The sequence below is a fragment of the Hyla sarda genome, chromosome 1, assembly GCF_029499605.1.
Source record: "Hyla sarda isolate aHylSar1 chromosome 1, aHylSar1.hap1, whole genome shotgun sequence".
Classification (NCBI taxonomy): Eukaryota; Metazoa; Chordata; class Amphibia; order Anura; family Hylidae; genus Hyla; species Hyla sarda.
Window position 1 is genome coordinate 82,386,991 of NC_079189.1, and position 24,339 is coordinate 82,411,329.

At 43.2% G+C, this 24,339-nt stretch overlaps 1 protein-coding gene across 4 annotated transcripts in view; it reads left to right on the forward strand.

The window, feature by feature from the left end:
- TBC1D1 (TBC1 domain family member 1) overlaps nt 1-24,339 on the forward strand; it is a 254,893-nt gene that overhangs the window by 135,853 nt on the left and 94,701 nt on the right. For all 4 annotated transcript variants that reach the window (XM_056556519.1, XM_056556526.1, XM_056556534.1 and 1 more), the window contains 5 exons: nt 366-455; nt 3,335-3,439; nt 8,161-8,293; nt 10,243-10,334; nt 22,578-22,688. In XM_056556519.1, the coding sequence (XP_056412494.1) occupies nt 366-455; nt 3,335-3,439; nt 8,161-8,293; nt 10,243-10,334; nt 22,578-22,688 (531 nt within the window). The remainder of the gene's footprint in view (nt 1-365; nt 456-3,334; nt 3,440-8,160; nt 8,294-10,242; nt 10,335-22,577; nt 22,689-24,339) is intronic.

Sequence of the window (24,339 nt, forward strand, 5' to 3'; positions counted from 1 at the left end):
CTTCTTTCATTTTTTCAGAGGCCTTTTAAAAAATGAAAGAAGCAATCTGGTTGCTATGGGCAACTGGACAATTTTTCCTTTCCACAGGTTTTGATAAATCTCCCCCATTGTCTTCACCTGATGTAGACATGTGACAATGAAGCCCAAAGCAGTAACATTGAATATGAGCCTAATCCTATTTTGTCTAATGGTTACCTCTGGAACTGGACATAGTGTTATAGTGGTTTCCATTAGAATAGTTATGGGTCATGCCTACCAGTGTAAAAACAACCGTTTTGGGTGTTGCATTCAGATGACAAGGTAGCAGTTCTGTAGATTGTAGAATTATAGGATGTTGGCGTAAACATTCACTTTGTTTCTTCCAGATTGGTCAGTCGGAGGTTTACCTTATCAGCCCTGATACAAAGAAAATTGTTATAGAAAAGAGCTTTAAAGAAATCTCCTTTTGTTCTCAGGTGAGTCCTTCAGGAGGATCTCTGGGCTGTTTTAGTGAATACATGCCTGCCCCATGAAATCATTCCCCGTGATGACCTACCCAACACATCCCTACTGCAATCTCAATCTCAATTTGTTTTTAAAGGGGCTGTCCCATCAAAATGCGGTGGCCCAGTACAGGAGTTGCACCCCTGTACCCTTGCTGCCCTGTCAAGCAGCCTCCCTACAGTGTATATAAAAGTGTTATGCCTTTCAGAATAGATGACCTGTGATTAACCTGTTGTCAAGTGATTGTAACCCAGTGAGGTATCAGTGACCTAAGGGTGACCTATGGGACCCCTCCAGAGTCTCCCCCATATAAGCCCTGGGTGGAGCCTCTGCTCTCTCTCTTAGTCTTTGTTGAGGAACAGTGAGGTCAAGTCCTATGTGTGTGTCTGGAGTCCAGAGGAGGCCTAAAGTCAGTCAAGCAGCCATAGATTTTGAAGTCCATTGCCCCACAGGTAAAGTCAAAGCCTGGTAAGTTACAGAAGAGGTGAAGTCAGTCATAGTCTGTCATAGTCAAGTCAGTCCAAGTCATCTTGTCTCAATCCAGCGTGGTCTGCATGCAAATTTTCTAAGTCCACTAAAAGTCCCAGCAAGCCCTAAGGTCTCTGAAGTCACTGGTCACCTCCGTGGGCCTAGCCAAGCTGTATAGACTGTTACATCTGTCTGACTAAGTAAAGCTGCCGTTGTTCTGTAACTTGGCGTCAGAGTCATTATTTGCCCCTGTGCCTAGTGCAGGATCCAGCGGTATTCCTTCGTAAACTACGCCCTGGCGTCACGAACACAAGGGGTTAATGCCATCTTCCCCTAGGGTAATTCCATCAGCCCTCATCACACCCTCACCACAAAAAATACACTGTCAAATATGCCATAGCTATTACTGCAATGTGCACATTTGTGACTCTTTGGAGGACTCTATGGCCCATTGATTTCAGTTGACACCATCTAATGTTCCTTTTTCCCTGTGATAGAGCTGTAGGAGAACTGAACACTTTCTGCCTGGATTCCCTTGTATATCACAGCTGACTACTAGGGGTCCTATTTGTAATACATCTTGTGATGAACTAAAAAAAAAAAAACCCTAGCGAAAAGCATTTTCCAAAGAAGACAACATACAAAAATTTGCTTTTGTTTGTATTACTATTTTCTGACTGTGTGTAGTGCTTATTTTTTGCGGGATGAGCGTGCAGCTCATCCTGCAAAAAACAAGCCCTTACACAATGTCAGAATATGTTAACACAAACAAAAGCTTTTTTTTTTTGCTACAGTTTTTGCAATTTGTGTTACTTTTTGATCATTTTTATTCTGCTTTTTTGACGACAAGGTGACCATAATCAGCAAATTTGTGTTTATGGCATTCACCATGCTGTAAAGATGACCCTATCCTTACTTTCTGGTTCGGTATGATAATGATGATACCCAATTTCTATCTTTTTTTTTGTGTTGTTCTTCCTGTCCACAACAAAATCACTATTCTGACAGCCATAACTTTTTTATTTTTCGTCTGACAGTTGTTAGAAGGCTTTATTTTTGTGCGGGATGAGCTGTTCATTTAATTGGTACCATTTTTTTAGATATTTGCTGACTTTTGATCATTTTTTTTTTTAATAGTATATATTTATACAAGAAAGTACAAGCGGTCATAGAGAACTCTGGTAACAAATACCGCTATACAAAACCGCTCTTAGAATGGTGCGAGGCACCTATATGAAATGTGGGCATCATTCATATTGGACTTTTGATCCTTTTTATTCTGCCATTTTGAAGGGAAGGTTTTCAAAGTTATCAATTCTTGCTCTTTTTTATGGCGTTCGCCATATGTGAGAAATAACATCACAGTTTTATAGCACAAGTCTTTACAAATGTGGTGATACTTATTATAGGTATATAATATATGATTTGTTTTTTTTGTGATTAATATAGCGCTTTATTGGGAAATTGGGCATTTAATTAATGAAATCATTCATTCATCTTACACTTTGGTTCATGTAAAACATTTTATTTTAATTTTTTTTTTTATGTCCCCTTAGGGACATAAAGCTGCAATCATCAAATTACAAGTATAGTAAACAGCGGTACATATGTACTTTCTGAAAGTTTGTCTCACAGACTGTGATTGACAGCCGTATCCCACTCTCAATCCAATGCACTCTGTTCCCATGCGCTCCATTTCAGAGTGCCCAGGATCATTGGGATGTATGGGTATGTCCTGTTAAGGCAATGTACGCGTTACAAGGACATATAGATATGCCCTTGGATGGGAAGCGGCTAAAGTGTCAAAGAAGTGTTACCAAGCCACTGAAGTGCTGAGGGCTGGAACGCCCTATAGTACAGGAGAATAGAAGCATTTTTTCACGTTATGGAAGTACAGACAAATATATAGACGGTACCAGGTGCCTCCTTTCCCTTACAGCTATCGAACAGTGTAAACAGTTTGGAATATGGATTGCAGCTGATAAATCCCATTAAAGGAGTTGGGCAATAATTGTATTTTTTGTCTATAATCACATCAAGTTTTTTATTTTATTTCCATGGGATGTATGCATTGGGAAAGCTCAAGGCACATAAACTGATGTACCTGAATGAACACCAAAATCTTTATGAATTAATTTCAAACAGTCTGGTTCTAATGCACCTCAGTTACAACAAAGCTTTGTCCTCCCTTTAATGGACTACTACTGCTGTTTATACGGTCTTTTTTTCTTTCTTTCTGTCACTCTTTCTCCTTACCATGTTCCCCTAGGGCCAATCTCTGTGACCTGACCTATAGTTGAATGTTGATGTCTTTTTTTTTTTTTATTTCTTCACCATATAGAACAATTTATAGATTATTTGGATTTGTGTGATTTGTTTTCAGGGTATCCAGCACGTCGATCACTTTGGTTTCATCTGCCGAGAGCCTTTAAACAATGGAGGCTGTCACTTTGTCTGCTACGTCTTTCGGTGCACAAATGAAGCACTGGTAAGTACAAAAGTCTTCCTGCTACTCTCTATTTGGGAGTCCATGGTATATACCCTGCTCAAAAAAATAATACTAAGATAACACATCCTAGATCTGAATGAATGAACTAATCGTATGAAATACTTTGGTCTTTACCTAGTTGAATGTGCTGACAACAAAATCACTAAAATTATTATTAATTGAAATCAAATTTATCAACCCATGGAGTTTTGGATATGGAGTCACACTCAAAATCAAAGTGGAAAACCCCACTACAGGCTGATCCAACTTTGATGTGATGTCCTTAAAACAAGTCAAAATGAGGCTCAGTAGTGTGTGTGTGTGTGTGTGGCCTCCATGTGCCCGTATGACCTCCCTACAATGCCTGGGCATGATCCTGATGAGGTGGCAGATAGTCTCCTGAGGGATGACCTCCCAGACCTGGACTAAAGCTTCCGCCAACTCCTGGACAGTCTGTGGTGCAACGTGGCGTTGGTTTGTCAAATCTGTCTACGTGGCGTTGATTTGTCAAATCGGTCAATCTGAAGAAGGGGTATGCTAACCCCGAAACGCATAGTTTTTGTGTACCAATAAAGCTTGAACTTATATTCACTACCGTGATTTGGTTGTGAGATCTCTTTCGACCCCCGAGCGCCTGGTAAAAGGTCACTTTTTTCCTACTATCACATGCACATTTGTGGCCAGCTGGAGGTCATTTTGCTGGGCTCTGGCAGTACTCCTCCTGCTCCTCCTTACACAAAGACGGAGGAAGCTGTCCTGATGCTTGGCTGTTGCCCTCCTACAGCCTCCTCCACGTCTCCTGATTTACTGGCCTGTCTCCTAGTAGCGCTTCCATGCTCTGGACACTATGCTGACCGACACAACAAGCCTTCTTGCCACAGCTCTCATTGATGTGTTATCCTAGATGAGCTGCACTACCTGAGCCACTTGTGTGGGTTGTAGACTCCATCTCATGCTACCACTAGAGTGAAAGCACTGCCAGCATTCAAAAGTGACCAAAACATCAGCCAGGAAGCGTATAAACTGAGAAGTGGTCTGTGGTCACCGCCTGCCGAACCACTCCTTTATTGGGGGTGTCTTGCTAATTGCCTATAATTTCCACCTATTGTCTGTTCCATTGGCACAACAGCATGTGAAATTGATTGTCAATCAGTGTTGCTTCCTGAGTGGACAGTGTGATTTCACAGAAGTGGGATTGACTTGGAGTTACATTGTGTTGTTTGAGTGTTCCCTGTATTTTTTTGAGCAGTGTACAAGTCATCCAGATACAGGTAAAATAAGCTAGATAACTAGTCAAGGGCATCTTAACTTCCTGAATAGGCATACATCAGAGGTATACATTTAGAGTATGCAAACTTTGTGAAAATAGAGCCTCAGGGCCCTATAACCCAGGCCAATGAGCTGTGTAGATGAGCTCCGATCTTATAGGACATCACTCATGTAAAGAGCCTGTTACAAAGCATTGTGCAGGAGGGGCCATGCAAATAATCGCTGCATCATTTATGGAGCCCTCTGCTTCATTCGTTCATTGGCCATCCATCCCCTATTACTCAGGGAGATGTGCGGGTTCTGAACAAAGATTTTTTTAAGCTGGCAAAATGAAACAACCCTTGAACTCACGGCAATATCTACCTATATTGACTTGTTCGTCTCCTTGTAAGACTAGAATCACACATCTCGTGTCAGAGATTCAGAGAGCAGACATTGCCATCCCCTTGAATGAAAATGAATAGGTTCATAATTTTTAACCTGGAATATCCAATGCTAAAATGACATAGTGTGCACTGTGCAGTGGCATCCCATTGACAGCAGTTAGATTCTGTTGGAAAATCTGCAGTGTGATCCTAGCCTATCTAAGAGTGCATTTTGTCCATCCTGCTGCCGTACCCCATTAATTTCAATGAGCTGGTTAGATACCTTGGTCGGCTTATGTTCTGACCATTGGTGGTTTTGAACAATAGTAAAAACCTCAGCAGACCATGGTTTTCAGTCCAGTTTGAACCCGGATATGGTTACGATCTTGTGTATGGAGCCCCAGCTACTTAGCCGTCCTTGGAACTCTGGCCCTCATCTTTTTGGACGAGCAGAAGTGATGGCCCGTTCAGCCAATTACTGGCATATTTCAGCGATGTCCTACCCCAGCTGGTGATTGGCTGAGCAGTCCATCACTTATGCTCATCCAAGTGGGGGCCGGATTGCGCAGAGGACTGGTAAGTAGCCAGGGCTCTGTACAGGTGATCCTTTAGATAGGGAATAAGTGTCTTATAAGTTTACTTCCCTAGAGTTCTCCTTTTAAAGGGTCAAGCATGGACTTTCATTGATGCTATTTGCGGCACCAGTCTTTGTCTTCCTCCTAAAGATCAAAATAGAGGATTTAACAGTAGGTTCTCGGCTATTTAGTCATGACCTCAACCAGTTTAAAGTAATTCCCCTATCTTATAACCAAACACATTAACCTTTGTTATATAATTGTCCAAATTAAAATGTTTCCTAATGTCCAGATTGCCATTGCTGATATAAGATCCAGTCCTGGATACAATCTGCCCAATACAAAGATGGGAAAGATAAAACATATGCCCAAACTGTTCTAGGTCTCATGCCAAAGACTTTAAAAGCTGTTTTCATCCTTGCTCTAAAGGATTTATGGGGGAAAAGTTAAATTAGATGTCATAATATTTGACAAGACACTAAGTCTGGCTTAACTTTAAATCCTACATTTATATCCTAACAATTTTGATGACCTAGACATGTGAACTCCATGACAACAATCCACCTGAAAGAAACGAAAGAACATCAGAATCTTTCAGCTTCTCTAAAATGGTGAAGAATAAACTTATGTAAAGGAGGCCTCAGACTGGGCTGTTACACTGTGGCTGTGGAGTGTTGGTGCCACATGGTTTACTTACCATTGCCACGGTTCTGCGGCAAGTGCAGTTTAAAGGAGTATAAAGGTGTTTTCTTCCACACTTTTATTTACAAGGGGAAAAGAGGCCTCCTTTAAAGCCCTTTACTCCAGTCAAATCCTCTGGCAACATGTTAAAAAGCCAGAGAAACTACTCTGCTTTTTCTGGGCTTAGAAGTCCAGTGGGTGGTCCAAATTGCTGATTGACAGCTGTCTCTGCATGCACATTTATACAAATGCTGCCAATCATTGAATGAGACCGCCCACTGGACTCTTTAGTCAGAATTAGCAGAGATTTAAATGATTAAATAGCAAGTTACATTGATCTTTTCTCACAAAAATAAACATTAATATGCTTATCTTATTGGACATCATTTTTGATGTGATAGGTTCTCTTGAATTCTTCAACCTTTATTACATCTGTGTATTGATTATGCAAAGGAAAGGTGCTGTAAGGCTTAACTTTTAATAAATTATAAGGTAAAAACCACCCAAAATAATAAAGAAGCAGTGATAAAAACTGGACGGTCTCCTGCCCTGCAGGACTTCATTTTCTTTTTTAACAATACTACAGCCAAGCAGCAATACTTTAGACCACCCTCTCCCTACTGTCAATCTGTGTCATGTGATACCCCCAGTGGGGAACTATGTGAAGGAATCAGAAGTCTGTTACACATTTCTGGCACTGGTCTTGTACAGGTTAACATATCTGTTGGGTGTGCTAAAATTTTTACTTGCCTCCTATTTTGGCCACTAGCTGCTTATTGTCTTTGATCAAATAAAATGAATCGTAGTTCTAAACCCTTTACACTTCATTAACCCCTGAATAAGTTCGGACAGAAACACGTTGAGGTGATATGTGGTGTCGGACGGGGTAATGTGTAATTAACCATTTTGTGACGCCAGGACGTAGTTGAACTATACACCACCCGAGGTAGATCAGCTTCTCCTGTGCCAGGCATGGGGCAAAGAATCACTCCGACGCAAGGTTACGGATAACTGATATGCTTCCATTGGCCAGACAAGTCACCTGGTTCACCTCTGCATACAACAAGGTCCATAGCAACAGGATTCTTATAGTAACAAGTGCATAGAAAATACCAATACATTAACCATTGCATAACATTACATTATACTGTGCATTATGGAGCGGTCTAAGGAGAGTGGGCCCAGTACTGACATTGAAGCAGCATCTGCCGCACAGGATGGGCAGGAGTACAGAAGAACACATGATTCTGTACTGGGTCACCACAGATATGTATGGGGTTCTACTAATTACCATTTCTTCATTGAAATTTACCTGGAATAAGGTATTTTCTGATCAAGATATTGGATATGTGCTGCCAATATCATGCTGTCTAGTGTTTGTGTAAATATCTAGATGGCGGGATGCGTTTATATTTTTAGAATATTTTTTGTTTTTGTGATTGACCCTTTTTGTCACTGCTTCTATTTTGATTTTGGGTAATTTATTAAAAGTGAAGTCTTACGGCACCTTTCCTTTGCATAATCTGTTTCTGATCCGCCAAGGTGACAGCAATTGGTTAACGTATTTGGTTGTACATCTGTGTATTGTTGTACAGTTTTAGATTTTGTGTGTGTGTTTCTTTAACCAGTAGGGGTAATAAGGCTTGCCAGCTATATGACCTATGCCTACTGTATGTAAATTTTTGTGAAGGGGAGATGGTCATAATCATCATTGATCATTGACATATTTGCCTTAGATGCATTATAAACAGATCTCCACCAATGAAATTCAAATGTGTAAAATGTATTTTGTTCTCTTGCTCCTTTGATGTAAGCTATTGTGTTTTTGCAGGTGGACGAGATCATGTTGACCTTGAAGCAGGCTTTTAGTGTAGCTGCTGTGCAGCAGAATACAAAGACTCATATGCTTCTGTGTGACGGATGCCCCATGCAATGCATGCACAAACTCTGTGAGAAAATAGAAGGTAAGGTAGTTAAGGATCAGTGAAAAAGTAGTTATTGGTGGTGAGTGATGTTTAGCTTATGATTTCTTTTTCACAAGTAACAGGGTTGACGCGACAGTCAGGTATCAGTTCTTGACTGCACAGTCTTTTCCATCCCATTCACAGCCGCTTAGAACACATTCAGATCTATTTTGGGTATCTTGGTGGCTCTATAATCTTTATTTTCTCATATAGCGCTCCAAATACCTTGCATATAGCAATATTTATAAATAAAACCTAATGGCCCTCATTTACTATTGCAAACCTGACATGTTTTGTCGGGTTGTGCGCCAGACTCTGTCACATTGCGCCAGAAATTCTGTCTGCGCCAGAATTGAAAAAACCCAACTAACTCTCCATTTTGCTAAGAAAACCTGCAAAAGGAGGCGTGGCCACCGGGAAAGGGGGCGTGGTCTCAGAAAGGGGCGTGTTCCCGACATTTTCACGAAAACCCAACATAGTTACTAAGGTTTCCACATAAAATGTGGTGGATTTTATGCTGAGGAAAATCCGACAGATCAGACCATGTGTAAAAAGGCAAACTGTAGGGAAAGTGCAAAATGTAGGGAAAGTGGAAAATGTAGGGAAACCTTAGTAAATACCGTGGGGAATAAATTGTAGGGAATTAAAACCCACAAAGAAACCTACACAACACTCTTAGTAAATAAGGGCCATTGTATGTTCCAGCATAACGTCCAAACGGCTAAAGATATTAACATGAAACTTGGCACACATGTTACTTATATGTCAACAACAAACATAGGATAGGTGATTTAACCCTTACTCGCCCCCATTTGTCAGGGGCAGGGTTTTTGTTCAAAGTCCCATACAAGTCTATGGGAAATATGTTACTGCATAACTTCCAAAAGGCTGGAGATATTTTGATAATACTTGGTCACATGTTACTTATATGTCCACTTAAAATATAGGTTAGTTAATTTAACCCTTAACTACCCCCATTTGTGAGGGTCAGGGTTTTTGTTTATAGTCCCATGCAAATCCATGGGAAATATATGTTCCCACATAACTACCGTACGGCTGGAGCTATTTCAATACCTGGTACACATATTACGGGTCGGGATAGGAGGTCGAGATAGGGGGTCGGGATATGACAACAATATATGAGGACGGGATATGAAGTCAAAAGCTTTCTCATTTTGTTTATTTTCCTCCCCAACAAGGATTAGGAAGGAAAAACCGGGTAACGCTGGGTACTCAGCTAGTATTTACTAAAACTGTCTAATACTTAGTGTAAATTTAACTTTTTGCTCAAGTGGCCCTTTAAGGTGTTCATTGTTCGTCCAACATCAATCTCACCCTATCCCACTCCACCCTGCACGCATGCTTGCTTGGCTCGGCATGTACTCTGAACAGGGAGAGGGGAGAAGGCCGCTGACAGGCACCTCTGGCAGCAGTTTATCTCCCTGAGAACAAGAGGATCCCATATGTTGAAATTCAACATGTCTAACTATTCTCTCCCCCCCCCCCCCCCCCCCCCCGACATCTGGCACCAGTGAAGAGTTGGTATTTTTGCATTTCCCTAATGTAAGTGGTTCCAAAATGTATACCCCTCACTGTTTTTCTACTCATCTTACTATATTTTTTTGTATTTTCACCATATATAATTCTGTCAGTTCTTGCAGAAAGCATGTTGAGTATGTTTCCATGGAGTCCTATCACATGATGATTTTTCTTTCCATGCATCAGTTCTGTTCTAGATCTGTTCAGACTTGGTTTGTCTTGTTTTCCTGCACATGTCAGTTCCTGGTGGAAATACTTTATATTATTTAATTGATCACTTGTACTATGTATGGAATGTAGTTGGACTAAAAAATAAATTAATAACTGAACAAGGACCATATAATGTGTATCTGGAGGATGAAACCTGCATATATAACCATATGGGCATAAAGTCTAATTTTTCTCCGCAGGTCTTCCCCCATCAAAAACCAAACTTGAGTTACAAAGACACATGACCACATTAAACAATGAAGAGCAGGCCTCTGTGTTTGAGGAAGTACAGGTAAGCCTGTAAGTCATTGCCATACAACTTCCCTCTTGTACTTACAGTATTTTATGTTCTTTACATGTAAATGGAGAGCCTATAACATGATGGGAGTTGTAGTTATGTAACAGCTGGAGAGCCACAGATTGGGGTACAGTTTTAACCATCATAACTGCAGAACTTAAAAGTCACTCTAGCACTGATGGGACAGTCAGGAGAATGAATACACAATGATATAGTGACGTCTTTCTTTTTTCTGCATCTGGTTCTGACGTCAGGACTTTTTCCAGCTAGGTCTTTCCTCTATCAAGTCTGAGGGCCAGACATTAAGCTGATCCTCATACTCTATATAAGGACTAAATTCAGAACCTTGACAGACACGGTGAACCAGAAAATAATACTTGCAATAGAAATAAAGGCAACTACACTCACCAAGCAGTGAAAAGGATTTCTTTACTGTAGTCCGTTAGGCATTAACAGCAATGAGGCAGGTATATTAAAGAGCGGAGGCAGAGGTGGTTACGGGACAGCACTGTTTTGCACAGTGATTGTGCTTCCACAAGCCGACACCTGGCGTGTCTCTATGCGCAAGCGCATTATATATGAGAGACACCAGAACCAAAGAAAACAGGTAAGTCATGTGATCACATTAGAGTACATCGAACAAAGTGAATATAACAATAGATAAATAGAATATTAAAATCATTCATGGGAAATATGTCAGAGAACATTCACAGTACCGTATGATCCAGTCCAGTAGGTGTTATAGAAAAGCGCTGAATTCATTGCAATAGTTGAAGCCCAAGGCTCCTGTTGCGTCTAACTTTATAATCCAGCGTGCTTCCTTTTGAAGCAAGACTGCATGTCTATCACCATACGGTTCTGTGAATATGTTCTCTGACATATTTCCCATGAATGATTTTAATCTGTTTATCTATTGTTATATTCACTTTGTTCGATGTACTCTAATGTGATCACATGACTTACCCATTTTCTTTGGTTCCGGTGTCTCTCATATATAATGCGCTTGTGCATAGAGAGACGCCAGGTGTCGGCTTGTGGAAGCACAATCACTGTGCGAAACAGTTCTGTCCCGTAACCACCTCTGCCTCCGCTCTTTAATATACCTGTCACACTGCTGTTAATGCCTAACGGACTACAGTAAAGAAATCCTTTTCACTGATTGGTGAGTGCAGTTGCCTTTATTTCTATTGCATTTATTTCCATTGCTTGGATTTGCACTTGCACCTTATGTATCAGGATTAGGAGAGTTTTCTCGTGGTCTAACGCAGGTGTGTGTTCACTTGATTGTTTTACTTCTCAGTTTGGCTGAATCCCACCTCTGTACTATTCTCCTCTAGATGCCGAATTCTTCGCCAAACCCATCTGTCCCCTTCTCCAGACTCTTTGAGCCCCCCACGAGACCAATAAGTCCTCCTCCTGACCACTAAGTCCTCTGCCAGACCCCTCTGACCCCCACGGACCCCTCTTGCTCCAGGCGCCTCTGCCCCCCAAACCCCTAAGTTCTCCCCCCAAACTCCTCCTCTGCCCATGGGCTCCTCTATCTCAGGCACATTGGCACCTTTGTAGATCAGGCACAGTGCACCGTGGGCATGGAGGTCTTGAGAGAAGTAACAAGTCTGGATTTGGATTGGGTTCTCCTCAGAGTGCAGCCGCTGGGGCAGGGACACCTCAGGACTGGTAGCAGATGTGCGTGTGTCATGTCTATTCTCAACAGTGTCCCTGCCTTGGTTGGACTTGAGACCAGCCCAGAGTGGGGCCACTTCCAGCACCACAATTGAAGAGCCGCACAGGCTGTTGGAGCGGCTGAATAAATAAATATACAGTCTGTCGTCGGGGGCAGGTGGATGGCCTTGCCCTTCAGGCAAATGCACATTTCTGCATTTGCTCATAGTGTAACCACAGAATTTAGGTTTGGTTAGTCATTGGGGTCAGTCAGCTGCACATGATAAGGTTCCCACTCATAAACGTTGTCCATCAACAATACTGAAAAGAGCAGCAGGTGTAGAGTTTCCTGAAGGACAGGCGACGAGTCAGGATTTGGATTGTGTTCTCCTTATTCTTGGAGCTCAGCCGCCGGGGCAGGGACACATCAGGAGTGATAGCATACATGTGACACTGTCCCACCCTCTGCTGATTGGACTTGGGACCAGCCCAGAATGGGGCCACCTCCAGTGCCATAATTAAAGAGCTGTACAGATTGACAGAGCGGCCAGAGCCACAGATGCTCGTAAAAAAAAGTACTGAAGGGGGCTGTATGTCTGTATAACACAAACTCTTAGATACTCCAACGAAAAAGGCGGTATATGGGGTGTAGCTGTGCAGTGATGAAAGGGTGCTGGTTTAACCCTTAACTGTCGTGATGCCAGGGTGCGGGCTCCTCAATATATACTTGTCCTATCACCACCCGTCCTAAGAACGATAGGGAGGAATAAATGATTGTCCACAACCGGAGATTCAAAAAACTGTAGGAAACAGCAGTCACGCTAGCTTTAGCGGGGATTTGATTTAGTAACTCACGGTTAGTGAGTTGCGAGATTATTAGCCTTCAAGCCTGGTTTTGTCTTGTAAGTCGCACGGATCTCCTCTCTTTGCTAGTCCGGAACCCAAGAGATGCTGCTTGCTTTGCAGCTCAGGAGCAAGAGAACGAGGATTGGCTGGCAGCTCCCTTATATGGGCAGGGGCTGGCCTTGAGCTGATTGGTTCATCCCAACTGTCAGTCCTTTACACAAAGGATTATGATAGAACATGTGACTACTCACGTGACTTGGAAGGTCCTTTAGCATACCATCACAGTAGAAACATTAGTCATGTGACCTAAAGTCCCGCAGACACTATATAAATCAATACATTACACTAATTATATACATATAACACATAAAATTAAAGAACGAAGAGGTGACTAGGGGTTATCTCAGCAAGCGGACCCCAATGGTACCAAGGAACTCTGACTTTGGGGACCCAGCACACAAGGTACAGTATGAAATACAGTACCGGGATACCACATAAATAACTAGTGTACAATTGTAATATACTGTGTGGTCCAAGGTGGTCAATGCAAGGCATTATAAATAATTATTACATAAATGTTTGTGGTGTCCCGGTACCGCATCTTATACGGTACCTATGTATGTGTGGGTCCCCATAGCCAGAGTCCCTAGGATGTAGGGATCCCTGTTGTGTAGCCTACTCCTTGTCGCCTCTATTCCAACTAATAGTTCAGTCATTTATGTAAGGTTGATGTAAATATAGTAATATAACTGTAAATAAATAGTTAATTACCTGTTCCATAGTGTTGCAGGACCTGCGGGTCACGTGACTAGGTAAACTCTATGGTATTCTGCTTAAGGACCTTTGGAGGCCCTGTGACGTTTGCAATCCCATTACTCTGTGTAATGGTGAATGACAGATGTTCGGACCAATCAGATTCACCCCGCCCCCTGCCCATATAAGGGAGTGGCGGCCATGTTTGCTCTCTCTTGTTCCTGCGCAACCAAGCAGTAAGCATCTCTCTTGTTCCTGGGCTGTCAAACGAGAAGGATCTGAGTTAGGCCCGAGCCTTGCGGCAACGGCTGAGTAGTTCAGAATAGTGCATCAATCCCCAGACACTCTGCAGCATCACCGGACCCAATATAACCCCTAAATCCGGACGGATCTGAAAATATCTACCCTAAATTCAGAGACTTTCTAAATAGCTCAAGGTCCGCAACAACTGTCAGTCACTGAACGATATAAGGACTGTTTGCATGAGACTGTTACTGTGCCTTTGATGTATCACAAGCACTTAAGTAAAGTTGTTCAAGTTCAATCTACTTGTGGACCTTCAGTCATTTCATGCACCTATCGTTACTGGGAAGGGCGGCGATAGGCCGGAGCATTACCTCAGCATACCAGCCCTCAGCCTGGCGTCACGAACTATAGGGTTAACATTAACCCCTCATATACCGGTACCATACCACCACTACCATACACCCCCCAAGGGCTACCACATGTTTCTATCCTGCCTGGTTATGTGTGCCTACATGGACATTCATGTAGAAAGTGATCTGAATCCACATCCTGACATGGACAGAGGTGTCAGCAGAGAGTACTGTGGTCAGACAGAAAGGGAATGAAAAAAGAAAAGAACTTCCTGTGGAAAATACAGCAGCTGATAAGTACTGTAAGGATTCAGATTTTTATATTACAACTTTTTGGCACCAGTTGGTTTAGAATTTTTTTTTCCAGTGGAGTACCCCTTTCAAGCCTGAGCAAATGAAGTGAATAGGGAGTAATGAAAGGGTGCTGGGTATTCTTCCTGTCTAATATGATGCAGGCTATGACTGTTCTGCATCAGTACAGAGGTCCTTCAGGAAGTTCTACATCTGCTGCTCTTATCGGTAATGTTGATGGACTTTGTACACATGATCTAATGCTTTCAGGTCTTCATGAGTGGAAGCCTTGGCATGTGCAGCTGACTGACCCCGATGACTAACCAAACCCAAAACCTTGGTGAGACCATGATTTCTGCGGTAGCGTGAAGTTATTTCTCAAGTATAAGAGTCGTTGGCCTTGTTCTGACCTCGGCTAATGTGTAGGATCGGCACTGGGGTTTGCTTAGGACAGTGGACTCCAAACTGCGGCCCTCCAGCTGTTGCAAAACTACAACTCCCAGCATGCCCAGACATGTCTGGGCATGCTGGGAGTTGTAGTTTTGCAACAGCTTGAGGGCCACAGTTTGGAGACTACTCGCTTAGTATACAAAAATAATACTTCCTACTGGATACTAAAGACATCTTAACCTTGTATAAAGGATTAATTGGTGACTTTACATGTAGACTAAGTGAATGTAGTACCATATCTGTTTTTTCTTCCATAGTTATATATTGTGTGTGTGTGTGTGTGTGTGTATGTATATATATATATATATATATATATATATATAATATGTGTGTGTGTGTGTGTGTGTGTGTGTGTATATATATATATATATATAATATGTGTGTGTGTGTATATATAAAAGGATTTTCTGTGTTTAGGAACCTTCTTCTCTATGTGGAATACCCTCATTGCTAGTCTTGTTGCTCACTGGTGTGGTGCCATCTGGTGGACAATATGGTCAGAAATGAATTATTTTGCCCATTATATCAGACTCTTGTGCTTGAACAGTATTGTACTTAAGTGTTGCTTTTTTGCTTGTCTAAAGATATGTTACTTCTATACTGTAATTCTTCCTGTTAAGTTATGTACTGAGACACAATCCCCTGTTACGTGTATATCAGAACGGCTCCTGGAGTGGTCTAACTTGTTCCTAAAAAATGATTTGTTATGTACTCAAACTGATGTTGGGGCTCGTGTTTCTATAGGAGCCATGCAATTCATGCAATTCAATGATTTCATGCAAAAAAAATCTGCACATAATCTCCATGTTGGCAAGTTTCGCTGCATAAAATCTGCACACAATGCTGTGTTGGATGCCGCAGATTTTTTGTTGTGCCCAATGATTGAATGAAAAATAAAGTGAATATTAAAACTTACTACAGACTTTATCTACGATGTTTACACTATGTTGGAGAAGTAATCACTAATCCTTGTTTTTGCAGTTTTCTTGACTTGAGTGTTTTCCCAGCTTGGAAGGACATACAATTGCAGTGTCTATCCCTTTTACTCAGTCTCTCTGTTAGGCCAGAGCTCTCTATTCCACAATGTTTTGGTTAGGCCAACGCTCTAGAACTCTCACATAGACTGCTGCGCCGAGTAGGAAGGTTCTATACACACATTTCCTACAACGGCAACTGGCTGCAGGAAGTCTTATTCCTTAAGCACACGATTATGAGGTCTGTGGTATCGTTTCCACCCCACAGTAGGTGCAGTCTCAGTAATCCTCTTCCCAGCAATAGAATCAACAAATAATAAGGGGCATTATAACGCCCACATGAAGTGCTCTAAAACAGCTTTTATTGGTCCCAAAATAAAAGGTTTCACCAAATCAATTGTGACCCATTAAAATGAGATTAAATATTGTTTGTACCATGAATTGTGGCCCAACGCGTTTCCATTGTGTATGTGACAGTTTCCTCAGGGGAATAGCCTTGGTACAATAATTCACGACTAATAGTTAGGCTAAATATATCATTAATAAGATCCACTAATAAAGTCCAATCGTACTGTCTCGCTAGTACATAACATTTGCTTAAATATGGGTCTCACACATTACACAGACCTGCAGTTTACAATGACAAATGATGTAGAAATAAACATATACCGGACTGGGCGAGTTCCCAGGATGACCTTCAGCCACCTAGGAATCATTTAGATGTCCGGGTGTACGATTAGGGCATGAGCGTTACCTACAGTGGTAGGAAGCCACGCTGCTGGCTACTGGCGCTCTGAGCGCCAGTAGCCAGCAGTGTGGCTTCCTACCACTGTAGGTAGCACTCATGCCCTATCCAGTGCACAGAAACAGTGCAAAATGCCGCAGGAACCAGAAGTAGCGCAGACTCCGGGAACAGGTCATTATAATTATATCCCCAGGCTGGTGAGTCTGTTCGTGGTGAAGGCCAGGCTAGTGACCGGGGACAGTACTCCTCCGGTGTCCGGGTATAGCATGCTCCGGCCGCAGGGCAGCAGAGTGCAGGGCCGGGGCAGGGCTGCGGAGGGGCGGCTGAGGCTGAACTCGCTTCTCCATCTCCATTGTGCAAAGTGGCGGGGTTGGACTCAGGACAGTGGCAGTGGTGGTTGGACACACACATGGCAGGCAGCGGCGGTGGTTGGACTCAGGACCCCAGAACCGGCGGCGGTCTCTGGCCCTGCAAAAGCCGCTGCAGTTCATTGATTTAAAGTGCCCGGGAGAGGTGGGGGGTGGAATTAAAATGCACGGAATATCGGTATAAGTTATCCGCTATTGGCCTGAAAGTTCACAGGTTATCAGTATCGGCTCTAAAAAATCAATATCGGTCGATCCCTAGAATATATATGTGGTGACCACTGGTGTGAAATGTGCTGGCTGTGGTTGTGAGCAACAAATACCGTATATACTCGTGCTGAAAACTCCCCCCTCGGCTTATTCTCGAGTGAACTCGCCGCCTGTCAATCCCTTCATAAGTGGTCTTCAACCTGCGGACCTCCAGATGTTGCAAAACCAACTCCCAGCATGCCCGGACAGCCATCGGCTGTCCGGGCATGCTGGGAGTTGTAGTTTTGAAACATCTGGAGGTCCGCAGGCTGAAGACCACTGCGCGGGCCTTCGTCATCATCCAGACCCCCCCTTTAGTTTTCTACTCGCCTCCCCTCGGTGGGAAGGAAGGGTGAGCTGGTCCGAGCCATCTATGCTGCAAGGACCGTCTGATGGGGAGGGTTAGTCGTTTAGGGCTGTACATTTTCACCGGGAGGCCCTCTTCTCCGCTCGCTCCGGGCCGGCCCCGGACTAGTGACGTTGCCTTGACGATGACGCACAGGGACTTACATGCGCATGAATGTCCCTGTGCATTGTCGTCAAGGCAACGTCACTAGTCCGGCACCGGCCCGGATCGAGCGGAGAAGAGGGCCTCCCGGTGAAAATGTACAGCCCTAAACGACTAACCCTCCCCACCAGACGGTCCCTGCAGCATAGATGGCCCGGACCAGCTCACCCTTCCTTCCCACCGAGGGGAGGTGAGTAGAAAACTAAAGGGGGGGTCTGGATGATGACTAAGGCCCGCGCAGTGGTCTTCAACCTGTGGACCTCCAGAGGTTTCAAAACTACAACTCTTAGCATGCCCGGACAGTGATGGCTGTCCGGGCATGCTGGGAGTTGGTTTTGCAACATCTGGAGGTCCGCAGGTTGAAGACCACTGAGGGAATTGACAGGCGGTGATGATGAAGGGGGGGGGGGATGATGAAGGGGTGATGATGACGGGGTGATGAGGAAGGGGGGGGGCGATGACGGGAGTGAAAATGACATGGTAATGATGACAGGGGTGAAAATGACAGGGTGACGATGACGGGGGTGATAATGACCGGGGTCTGGATGATGTATTTCCCACCCTAGGCTTATAGTCGAGTCAATAACTTTTCCTGGGTTTTTGGGGTGAAATTAGGGGCCTCGGCTTATATTCGGGTTGGCTTATACTCGAGTATATACGGTAGACAAATTTTGTGACGCCAGGGTAGTGTAACTCGCCACACTCCAAGGTGATTCTGTCCTCCTGGGCCAAGCATTGGTGCAAAGAATACTTCAGATGCAGGTTTACAGAAAACTGCCTTCACTGAGGATCACGGATAGATGGTATAATACTTATGCAGAGCAGGGGGAATGTAGAGGAACCCAAGGAATCATTAAGCCTTGCTGGGAATTGTAGTAGACTTCTTTCTTACTCTTGACTTGACTGAACTTTGCTGCTGACTTGACTGTTACTGGAGACAATTAACACTGATTCTGCTTCTGCAGAATATCCATTTAAGGCTGCGTTCACATCACGATTTCTCCATCCGACTTGAGTACACGATTTCTATAGCTTAAAATCATATGAAATCGTATATAAAGTCGGATCCATTCACCTCCATAAAAAAATCGGATCCATTACACACATCCGATTTTATCTGCATCCGATTTAACATGATTTTGGGGTTGACCACGATTTCAGACCTGAACAAAAATCGTGTGAAATCGGATGCGGATCAAATCGGATGTGTGTAATGGATCCGATTTTTTTATGAAGGTTAATGGATCCGACTTTATATACGATTTTAAGCTATAAAAATCGTGTACTCAAGTCGGATGGAGAAATCGTGATGTGAACGCAGGCTTTCATCGCCAGGGTTTTAAACTAGACCTTTGGACCTTTGCTGCTGGAGGCTTTCTACTGACGTTATCCTGGACTAGCACTGTATGGCCAGTCATATCACCGGCTTCTATTGCCCACAGCCGGGAATTACTGTCTCCTCCTATGCAGGGGACACTCACAGAATGGGGTTGCTCTGCTCACTTTAAGATATTTAGGCCTCCCTTGTATCCCTGCAGCACTCCTCTCACTACTACTCCACACTAACTTATTTCTAACTAACTCCTTCTCCCTATTGTGGTGTCGGGGTGTGAGGTGCAAGGTAGATGCAGGGCAGATGTTATGGCCCAAGGGGCAGATAGTATTAACCCCTTCTTGTGGTGACGCCAGGGCATGGTTTAGCCTTAACCACCTGAAGGTAACACCGCTGATCTTGGGTTAGGCAGGGGCAATGAAGCCACCAATGCCAAATTAAGGATAACGGCAGCTTTACTGAGGCAAGACAGGTGATATAGTCTTTGTAGTACAGCCAAATATCCCAGGGAGGTGACCAGTGACACAGAGGGACCTCACAGGCTTGCTGGGACTTGCAGTAGTTAGACTGACTTTAGTGCAGGCCTCGGTGACTACAGATGGACTTGACTTGACAGAGATGGTGACTGACAATAAGATGACTTGACTTACTGATGACCGACTTGTAGCTGCAGGACTATAGGCTTGAGGCCTCCAATGCTCTGGACACAGACACTGAGACGACTGCACTGGACCTCAGCATACAGCAGAAGAGAGCGATCGCAGCCCCTCCCCTGGTTATATAGGGGGGCTGTGCAAGGAGCCCATAGGTCAATTGGGGGGTCACCTGGTCACTGGAGCCCTCTGGGTAACAATGATGTGGTACAAACATTAAAGCAACAGTACATTACATGAGGCAAACCTATATACATAATGGGGTATGCTGCAGGGGAGCCCTGGGGACATGCAGGGACTCTGCCTGACAGGGCAGGAGGACAGTACGGGGCCACATAATCCGGTACTGGGACACTATGCTACGTAAGGCATAGGCATTAGGATCACATGGCCTGCCCTGCATTGCACCACCTTAAAGGCATATTAACATTTAATAAGGGCAACATAAATCATACATTAGGAATCATTACACAGTAAAACAGAATGCAAACAATACAGCACTTGGAGCAGTGGGACCCAGAACAGGCATTTAGTGAAGCACCTGAGGCAGCATTTACCTGACAGGGCCATATCTGTACTGGCAATATTGAAGAAAGAAACTGTGGCAAGAGCACAAATGTGTTGATCTTTATTGTAGAATTACATCAATACATTGAAATCTTGGAAGCAGAGATAAAAGCTGAGCTACTCAGAGCTCATACAGCAACGGTGCCGTTTGACGGGTAAAACCACTTGGTCACACCTATCCTGTACTGGGACACCACATATCCAGGATCTATAGTTTAGAAAAGACACAACTGCAGAATAATTGTCTTTTATAAAGGGTTTAAAAAGTGGAGGGGCAAGCTGTGCACAACTAGCTTGCCCCCTGACTGGTGAGCAGTTAAGGGGTTAAGAAATATACAGGCAAGGTTTTTTAGCCCCCTCCCCCGCCTGTAAAAACTTGTTGGTAACTATAGTGGTATGTCCAATGGGTGGGGGGGAAGGAGTGCACCAATCAGGGGTTTAATAGTTTCCCGGGCTTTCAGGGGCCCTCCCCTGGGTATTTATAGCTGTGGTGCCTCCCTTCCCCCCCCCCCCCCCCCTCAATCTGCCCAGGACCCGGAGTTTTGCCCTTCCTCCCTTTTTGTATCTCTGTTTATTGTAAGTCACAGCTTGGCGGTAAGAAGACGGTGAAAGCGGGGTCAACCCGGGGTAGACCTCCACACAGGACGGTGTGGCAGCACCTCTCGGGTTGGCAAGAAGCCAATCGGTGTCTTTGTTACAGTTAAATTGTTATTTATATAAGTAATTTTATAAATAAAGCTGTGGCCGATCCCCACCCACGGAAAAGTTGAATGGTTGTTGTGTCAGTTATTATTTAATTAATTATTGTAGTAAGGGGGAGGGGGAGTTATAGCCTGCTAGGAGCTAATTGGGTCTCAACAGTCCTCTGGTACATGCTAATCCCTCTAGTGTAGGGTGTGTGACTCAAAAGGACAGAACTGTAAGTATTGTATAAATCTAAAAGGTCCCCAACCTAGAGGTTAAATCTGACCTAGGGTGGAAAACATTTTTTTTTTTTCAACTGGTGCCAGAAAGTTAAACAGATTTGTAAATTACTTCTATATAAAAACCTTTATCCTTCCAGTACTTATCAGCTGCTGTATACTACAGAGGAGGTTGTATAGTTATTTTTTGTCTGACCACACTGCTTCCTGCTGACACCTCTGTCCATGTCGGGAACTGTCCAGAGCAGGATAGGTTTGCTATAGGGATTTGTTCCTCCTTTGGACAGTTCCTGACATGGACAGAGGGGTCAGCAGAGAGCGCTGTGAACAGACAGAAAAAAAATTCAAAAATAAAAGAACTTCCTCTGTAGCATACAACATCTGATAAATACTGGAAGGATTAAGATTTTTATATAGAAGTCATTTACAAATGTGTTTAACTTTTTGGCACCAGTTGAATTAAAATAAAATGGTTTCCCACCAGAGTTCCCCTTTAAATAAACTAGTCATTAACCAATAGCATCACCGTGGTGTCCACTGCTCATATTGTTTGTCAAAAAGTTAGATACGGAGACATTGCATTTTTAGATCTCATTGGATATTCTTCTGGCTTGTTCCAGTTCAATTCACCGATTTCCTATGCCCCTTTGAGACCTCCCTTCATAGGCGTAACATAACAACTTAGCACAGCTAGCAACTAGGGGGGCTCTCTATCTTGATTCTTCATGAGATAGCCATGTATCCCAGGTGAGACCTGCTTCTATAAGACATTTATGACACATCCTGTAGATGGTTAGAAGTGCCTAGATGGGAATAACCCTTTAAGTATGCGCCTCTCTGCTGGCTCTAGGCTTTAAGTGACAACCAGGCGCTCCCGTATTCCAGCCCGGCCTTGTTCTCGTTCATTTGAATGAACCCGAATCAGATAGTGACTCCAGTCGGCTCAATTTTGCCCCGTATCCGGTTTTCTGACCGAACCTAAAACCACGGTATAGAATCCTTGGAGGTCTTCTTCATACTGTCCAAATGTTCGGCACTCTCTCTACTGAATGTCTTGGGGGCGGGGCCTTGTGATTGTGTCTTATTGTGATTGCTGTTCATTTTCTTGTTCTTTAACCTGTTATTTGACTTACCTTAATTAATATACCCCTGTTCCGGATATGTGTATTCATGTTTTGCTTGTATATTTGGCTTATAATTAGCTTTACTGTTGGAATCACAAAATGTATTACTCATGGCAATGTATGTCCTTCCATATAAAATGGTTAATAGTTTATTGTATTTCTTGCAATTGGAATATTTTACAATTCGTTTTTTCTCAGAAAATCCGTCCTCGGACCGAACAGAGAGAAAATGAACTCATAATTTGCCGTCTGAGGTGTCTCTATGAAGAGAAGCAGCGAGATCATGTCCACTGTGTGGATCCAAAGCAGGTAATCTGTTTGCATCAGGATCTAGAATTATTGTCTGTCTTTAATTTAGTCAAGGAGTGAAGCTGCGTAAAAAACTTGTCATGGTGTTTATAAATGCTTGTGCCTACTGTGTAGTCCTTGTCTAAGAAGCTTTATATTACTGAGCTATGTAGCATTCACTATTGAGAGCATTGCAAAGTGGTAGCAGTGGATACCGAAGTGTTAAAGGGGTACTCCGGTGGAAAATAATGTTTTTAAATCAACTGGTGCCACAAAATTATACAGATTTGTAAATTACTTTAATTTAAAAATCTTAATCCTTCCAGTATTTTTTGTATACTTCAGAAGTTGTCAACTCTGTCCATGTCAGGAAATGTGTCTGGAGCAGGAGAGGTTTGCTATGATGATTTGCTTCTACTTTGGACAGTTCCTGTCATGGACAGAGGTGTCAGCAGAGAGCACTGTGGTCAGACTGAAAAGAACTCAATTTCATCAACTTGTAATTTACAGATCTGTTTAACTTTCTGCCACCAGTTGATTTGAGTATGAAGCTAAGAAAGTATAAAAACACAAATTTGTATTTAGAGATATTAGAGATTATCGACAAACATTACAATCAGCCTCTCCAGGTTAAAATGGCTGCGTATAAAGCATAGAATAAATGAACTGGTGTACCTTTTTATCTGTAAATACTTGGACCATACAGTCTGAAGATGACCAAAATTGACCACAATGGCTTAGCATAGATTTAGATTATCATTATAGATGAGCGAATTTACAGTAAATTCGATTCGTCACGAACTTCTCGGCTCAGCAGTTCATTACTTTTCCTGCATAAATGAGTTCAGCTTTCAGGTGCTCCCGTGGGCTGGAAAAGGTGGATACAGTCCTAGGAGACTCTTTCCTAGGACTGTATCCACCTTTTCCAGCCCACCAGAGCACCGGAAAGCTGAACTAATTTATGCAGGAAAAGTCATCAACTGCCGAGCCGAGAAGTTCGTGATGAATTGCATTTACTGTAAGTTCGCTCATCTCTAATTATCATGATAGAAATGTTAGCCACTGTTGTGTAACTTTACACAACCTAGTGGTTGGCTTACTTTAGACTAAAATTGTGGTGCACATTATCGCATTTCAAGCCTTGCCCCTTCCCTATCTCAAATTGAGAAACTAAAACGGGGAAGCTAGACACAATCGATGATGATTTCTGGTGCATGTGCATCATAGCAATAAGAAACATTTTGCCCCAGAAATGTTCCACATTTTAGCACATTTTATGACCAGCTCTGAATGCTGGGACCCCCTGCGATCAGCTGCCTGGCACCCTGGCTCTCCCCAAGAATGAAGGGGTGTCTACCCCCGCATGAAGGAGTAGCTGACATGCCTCCACCATGGATCTCTATAGGATTGCCAGAGATACAGCGTTCGTGTATCTCCAGCTCTCCCATAGAGCTACATGGGGGAGGCATGTTGACCACCACTTCATGTGGGGGTCAACAGTCCCCTTGTAGGGATTGGAGAGTGAGGTGTTGGGCAGGAGATTGTGGGGGTCCCAGCGGATCAGACACTTTATCCCCTTTCCTATGTATAGGAGGTAAATTGTTAAGCACCACAGTACTCCTTTAATGGGGTTATTCAGGAGAGGAAAAAGAGTTACTTTCTTCTAAAAACA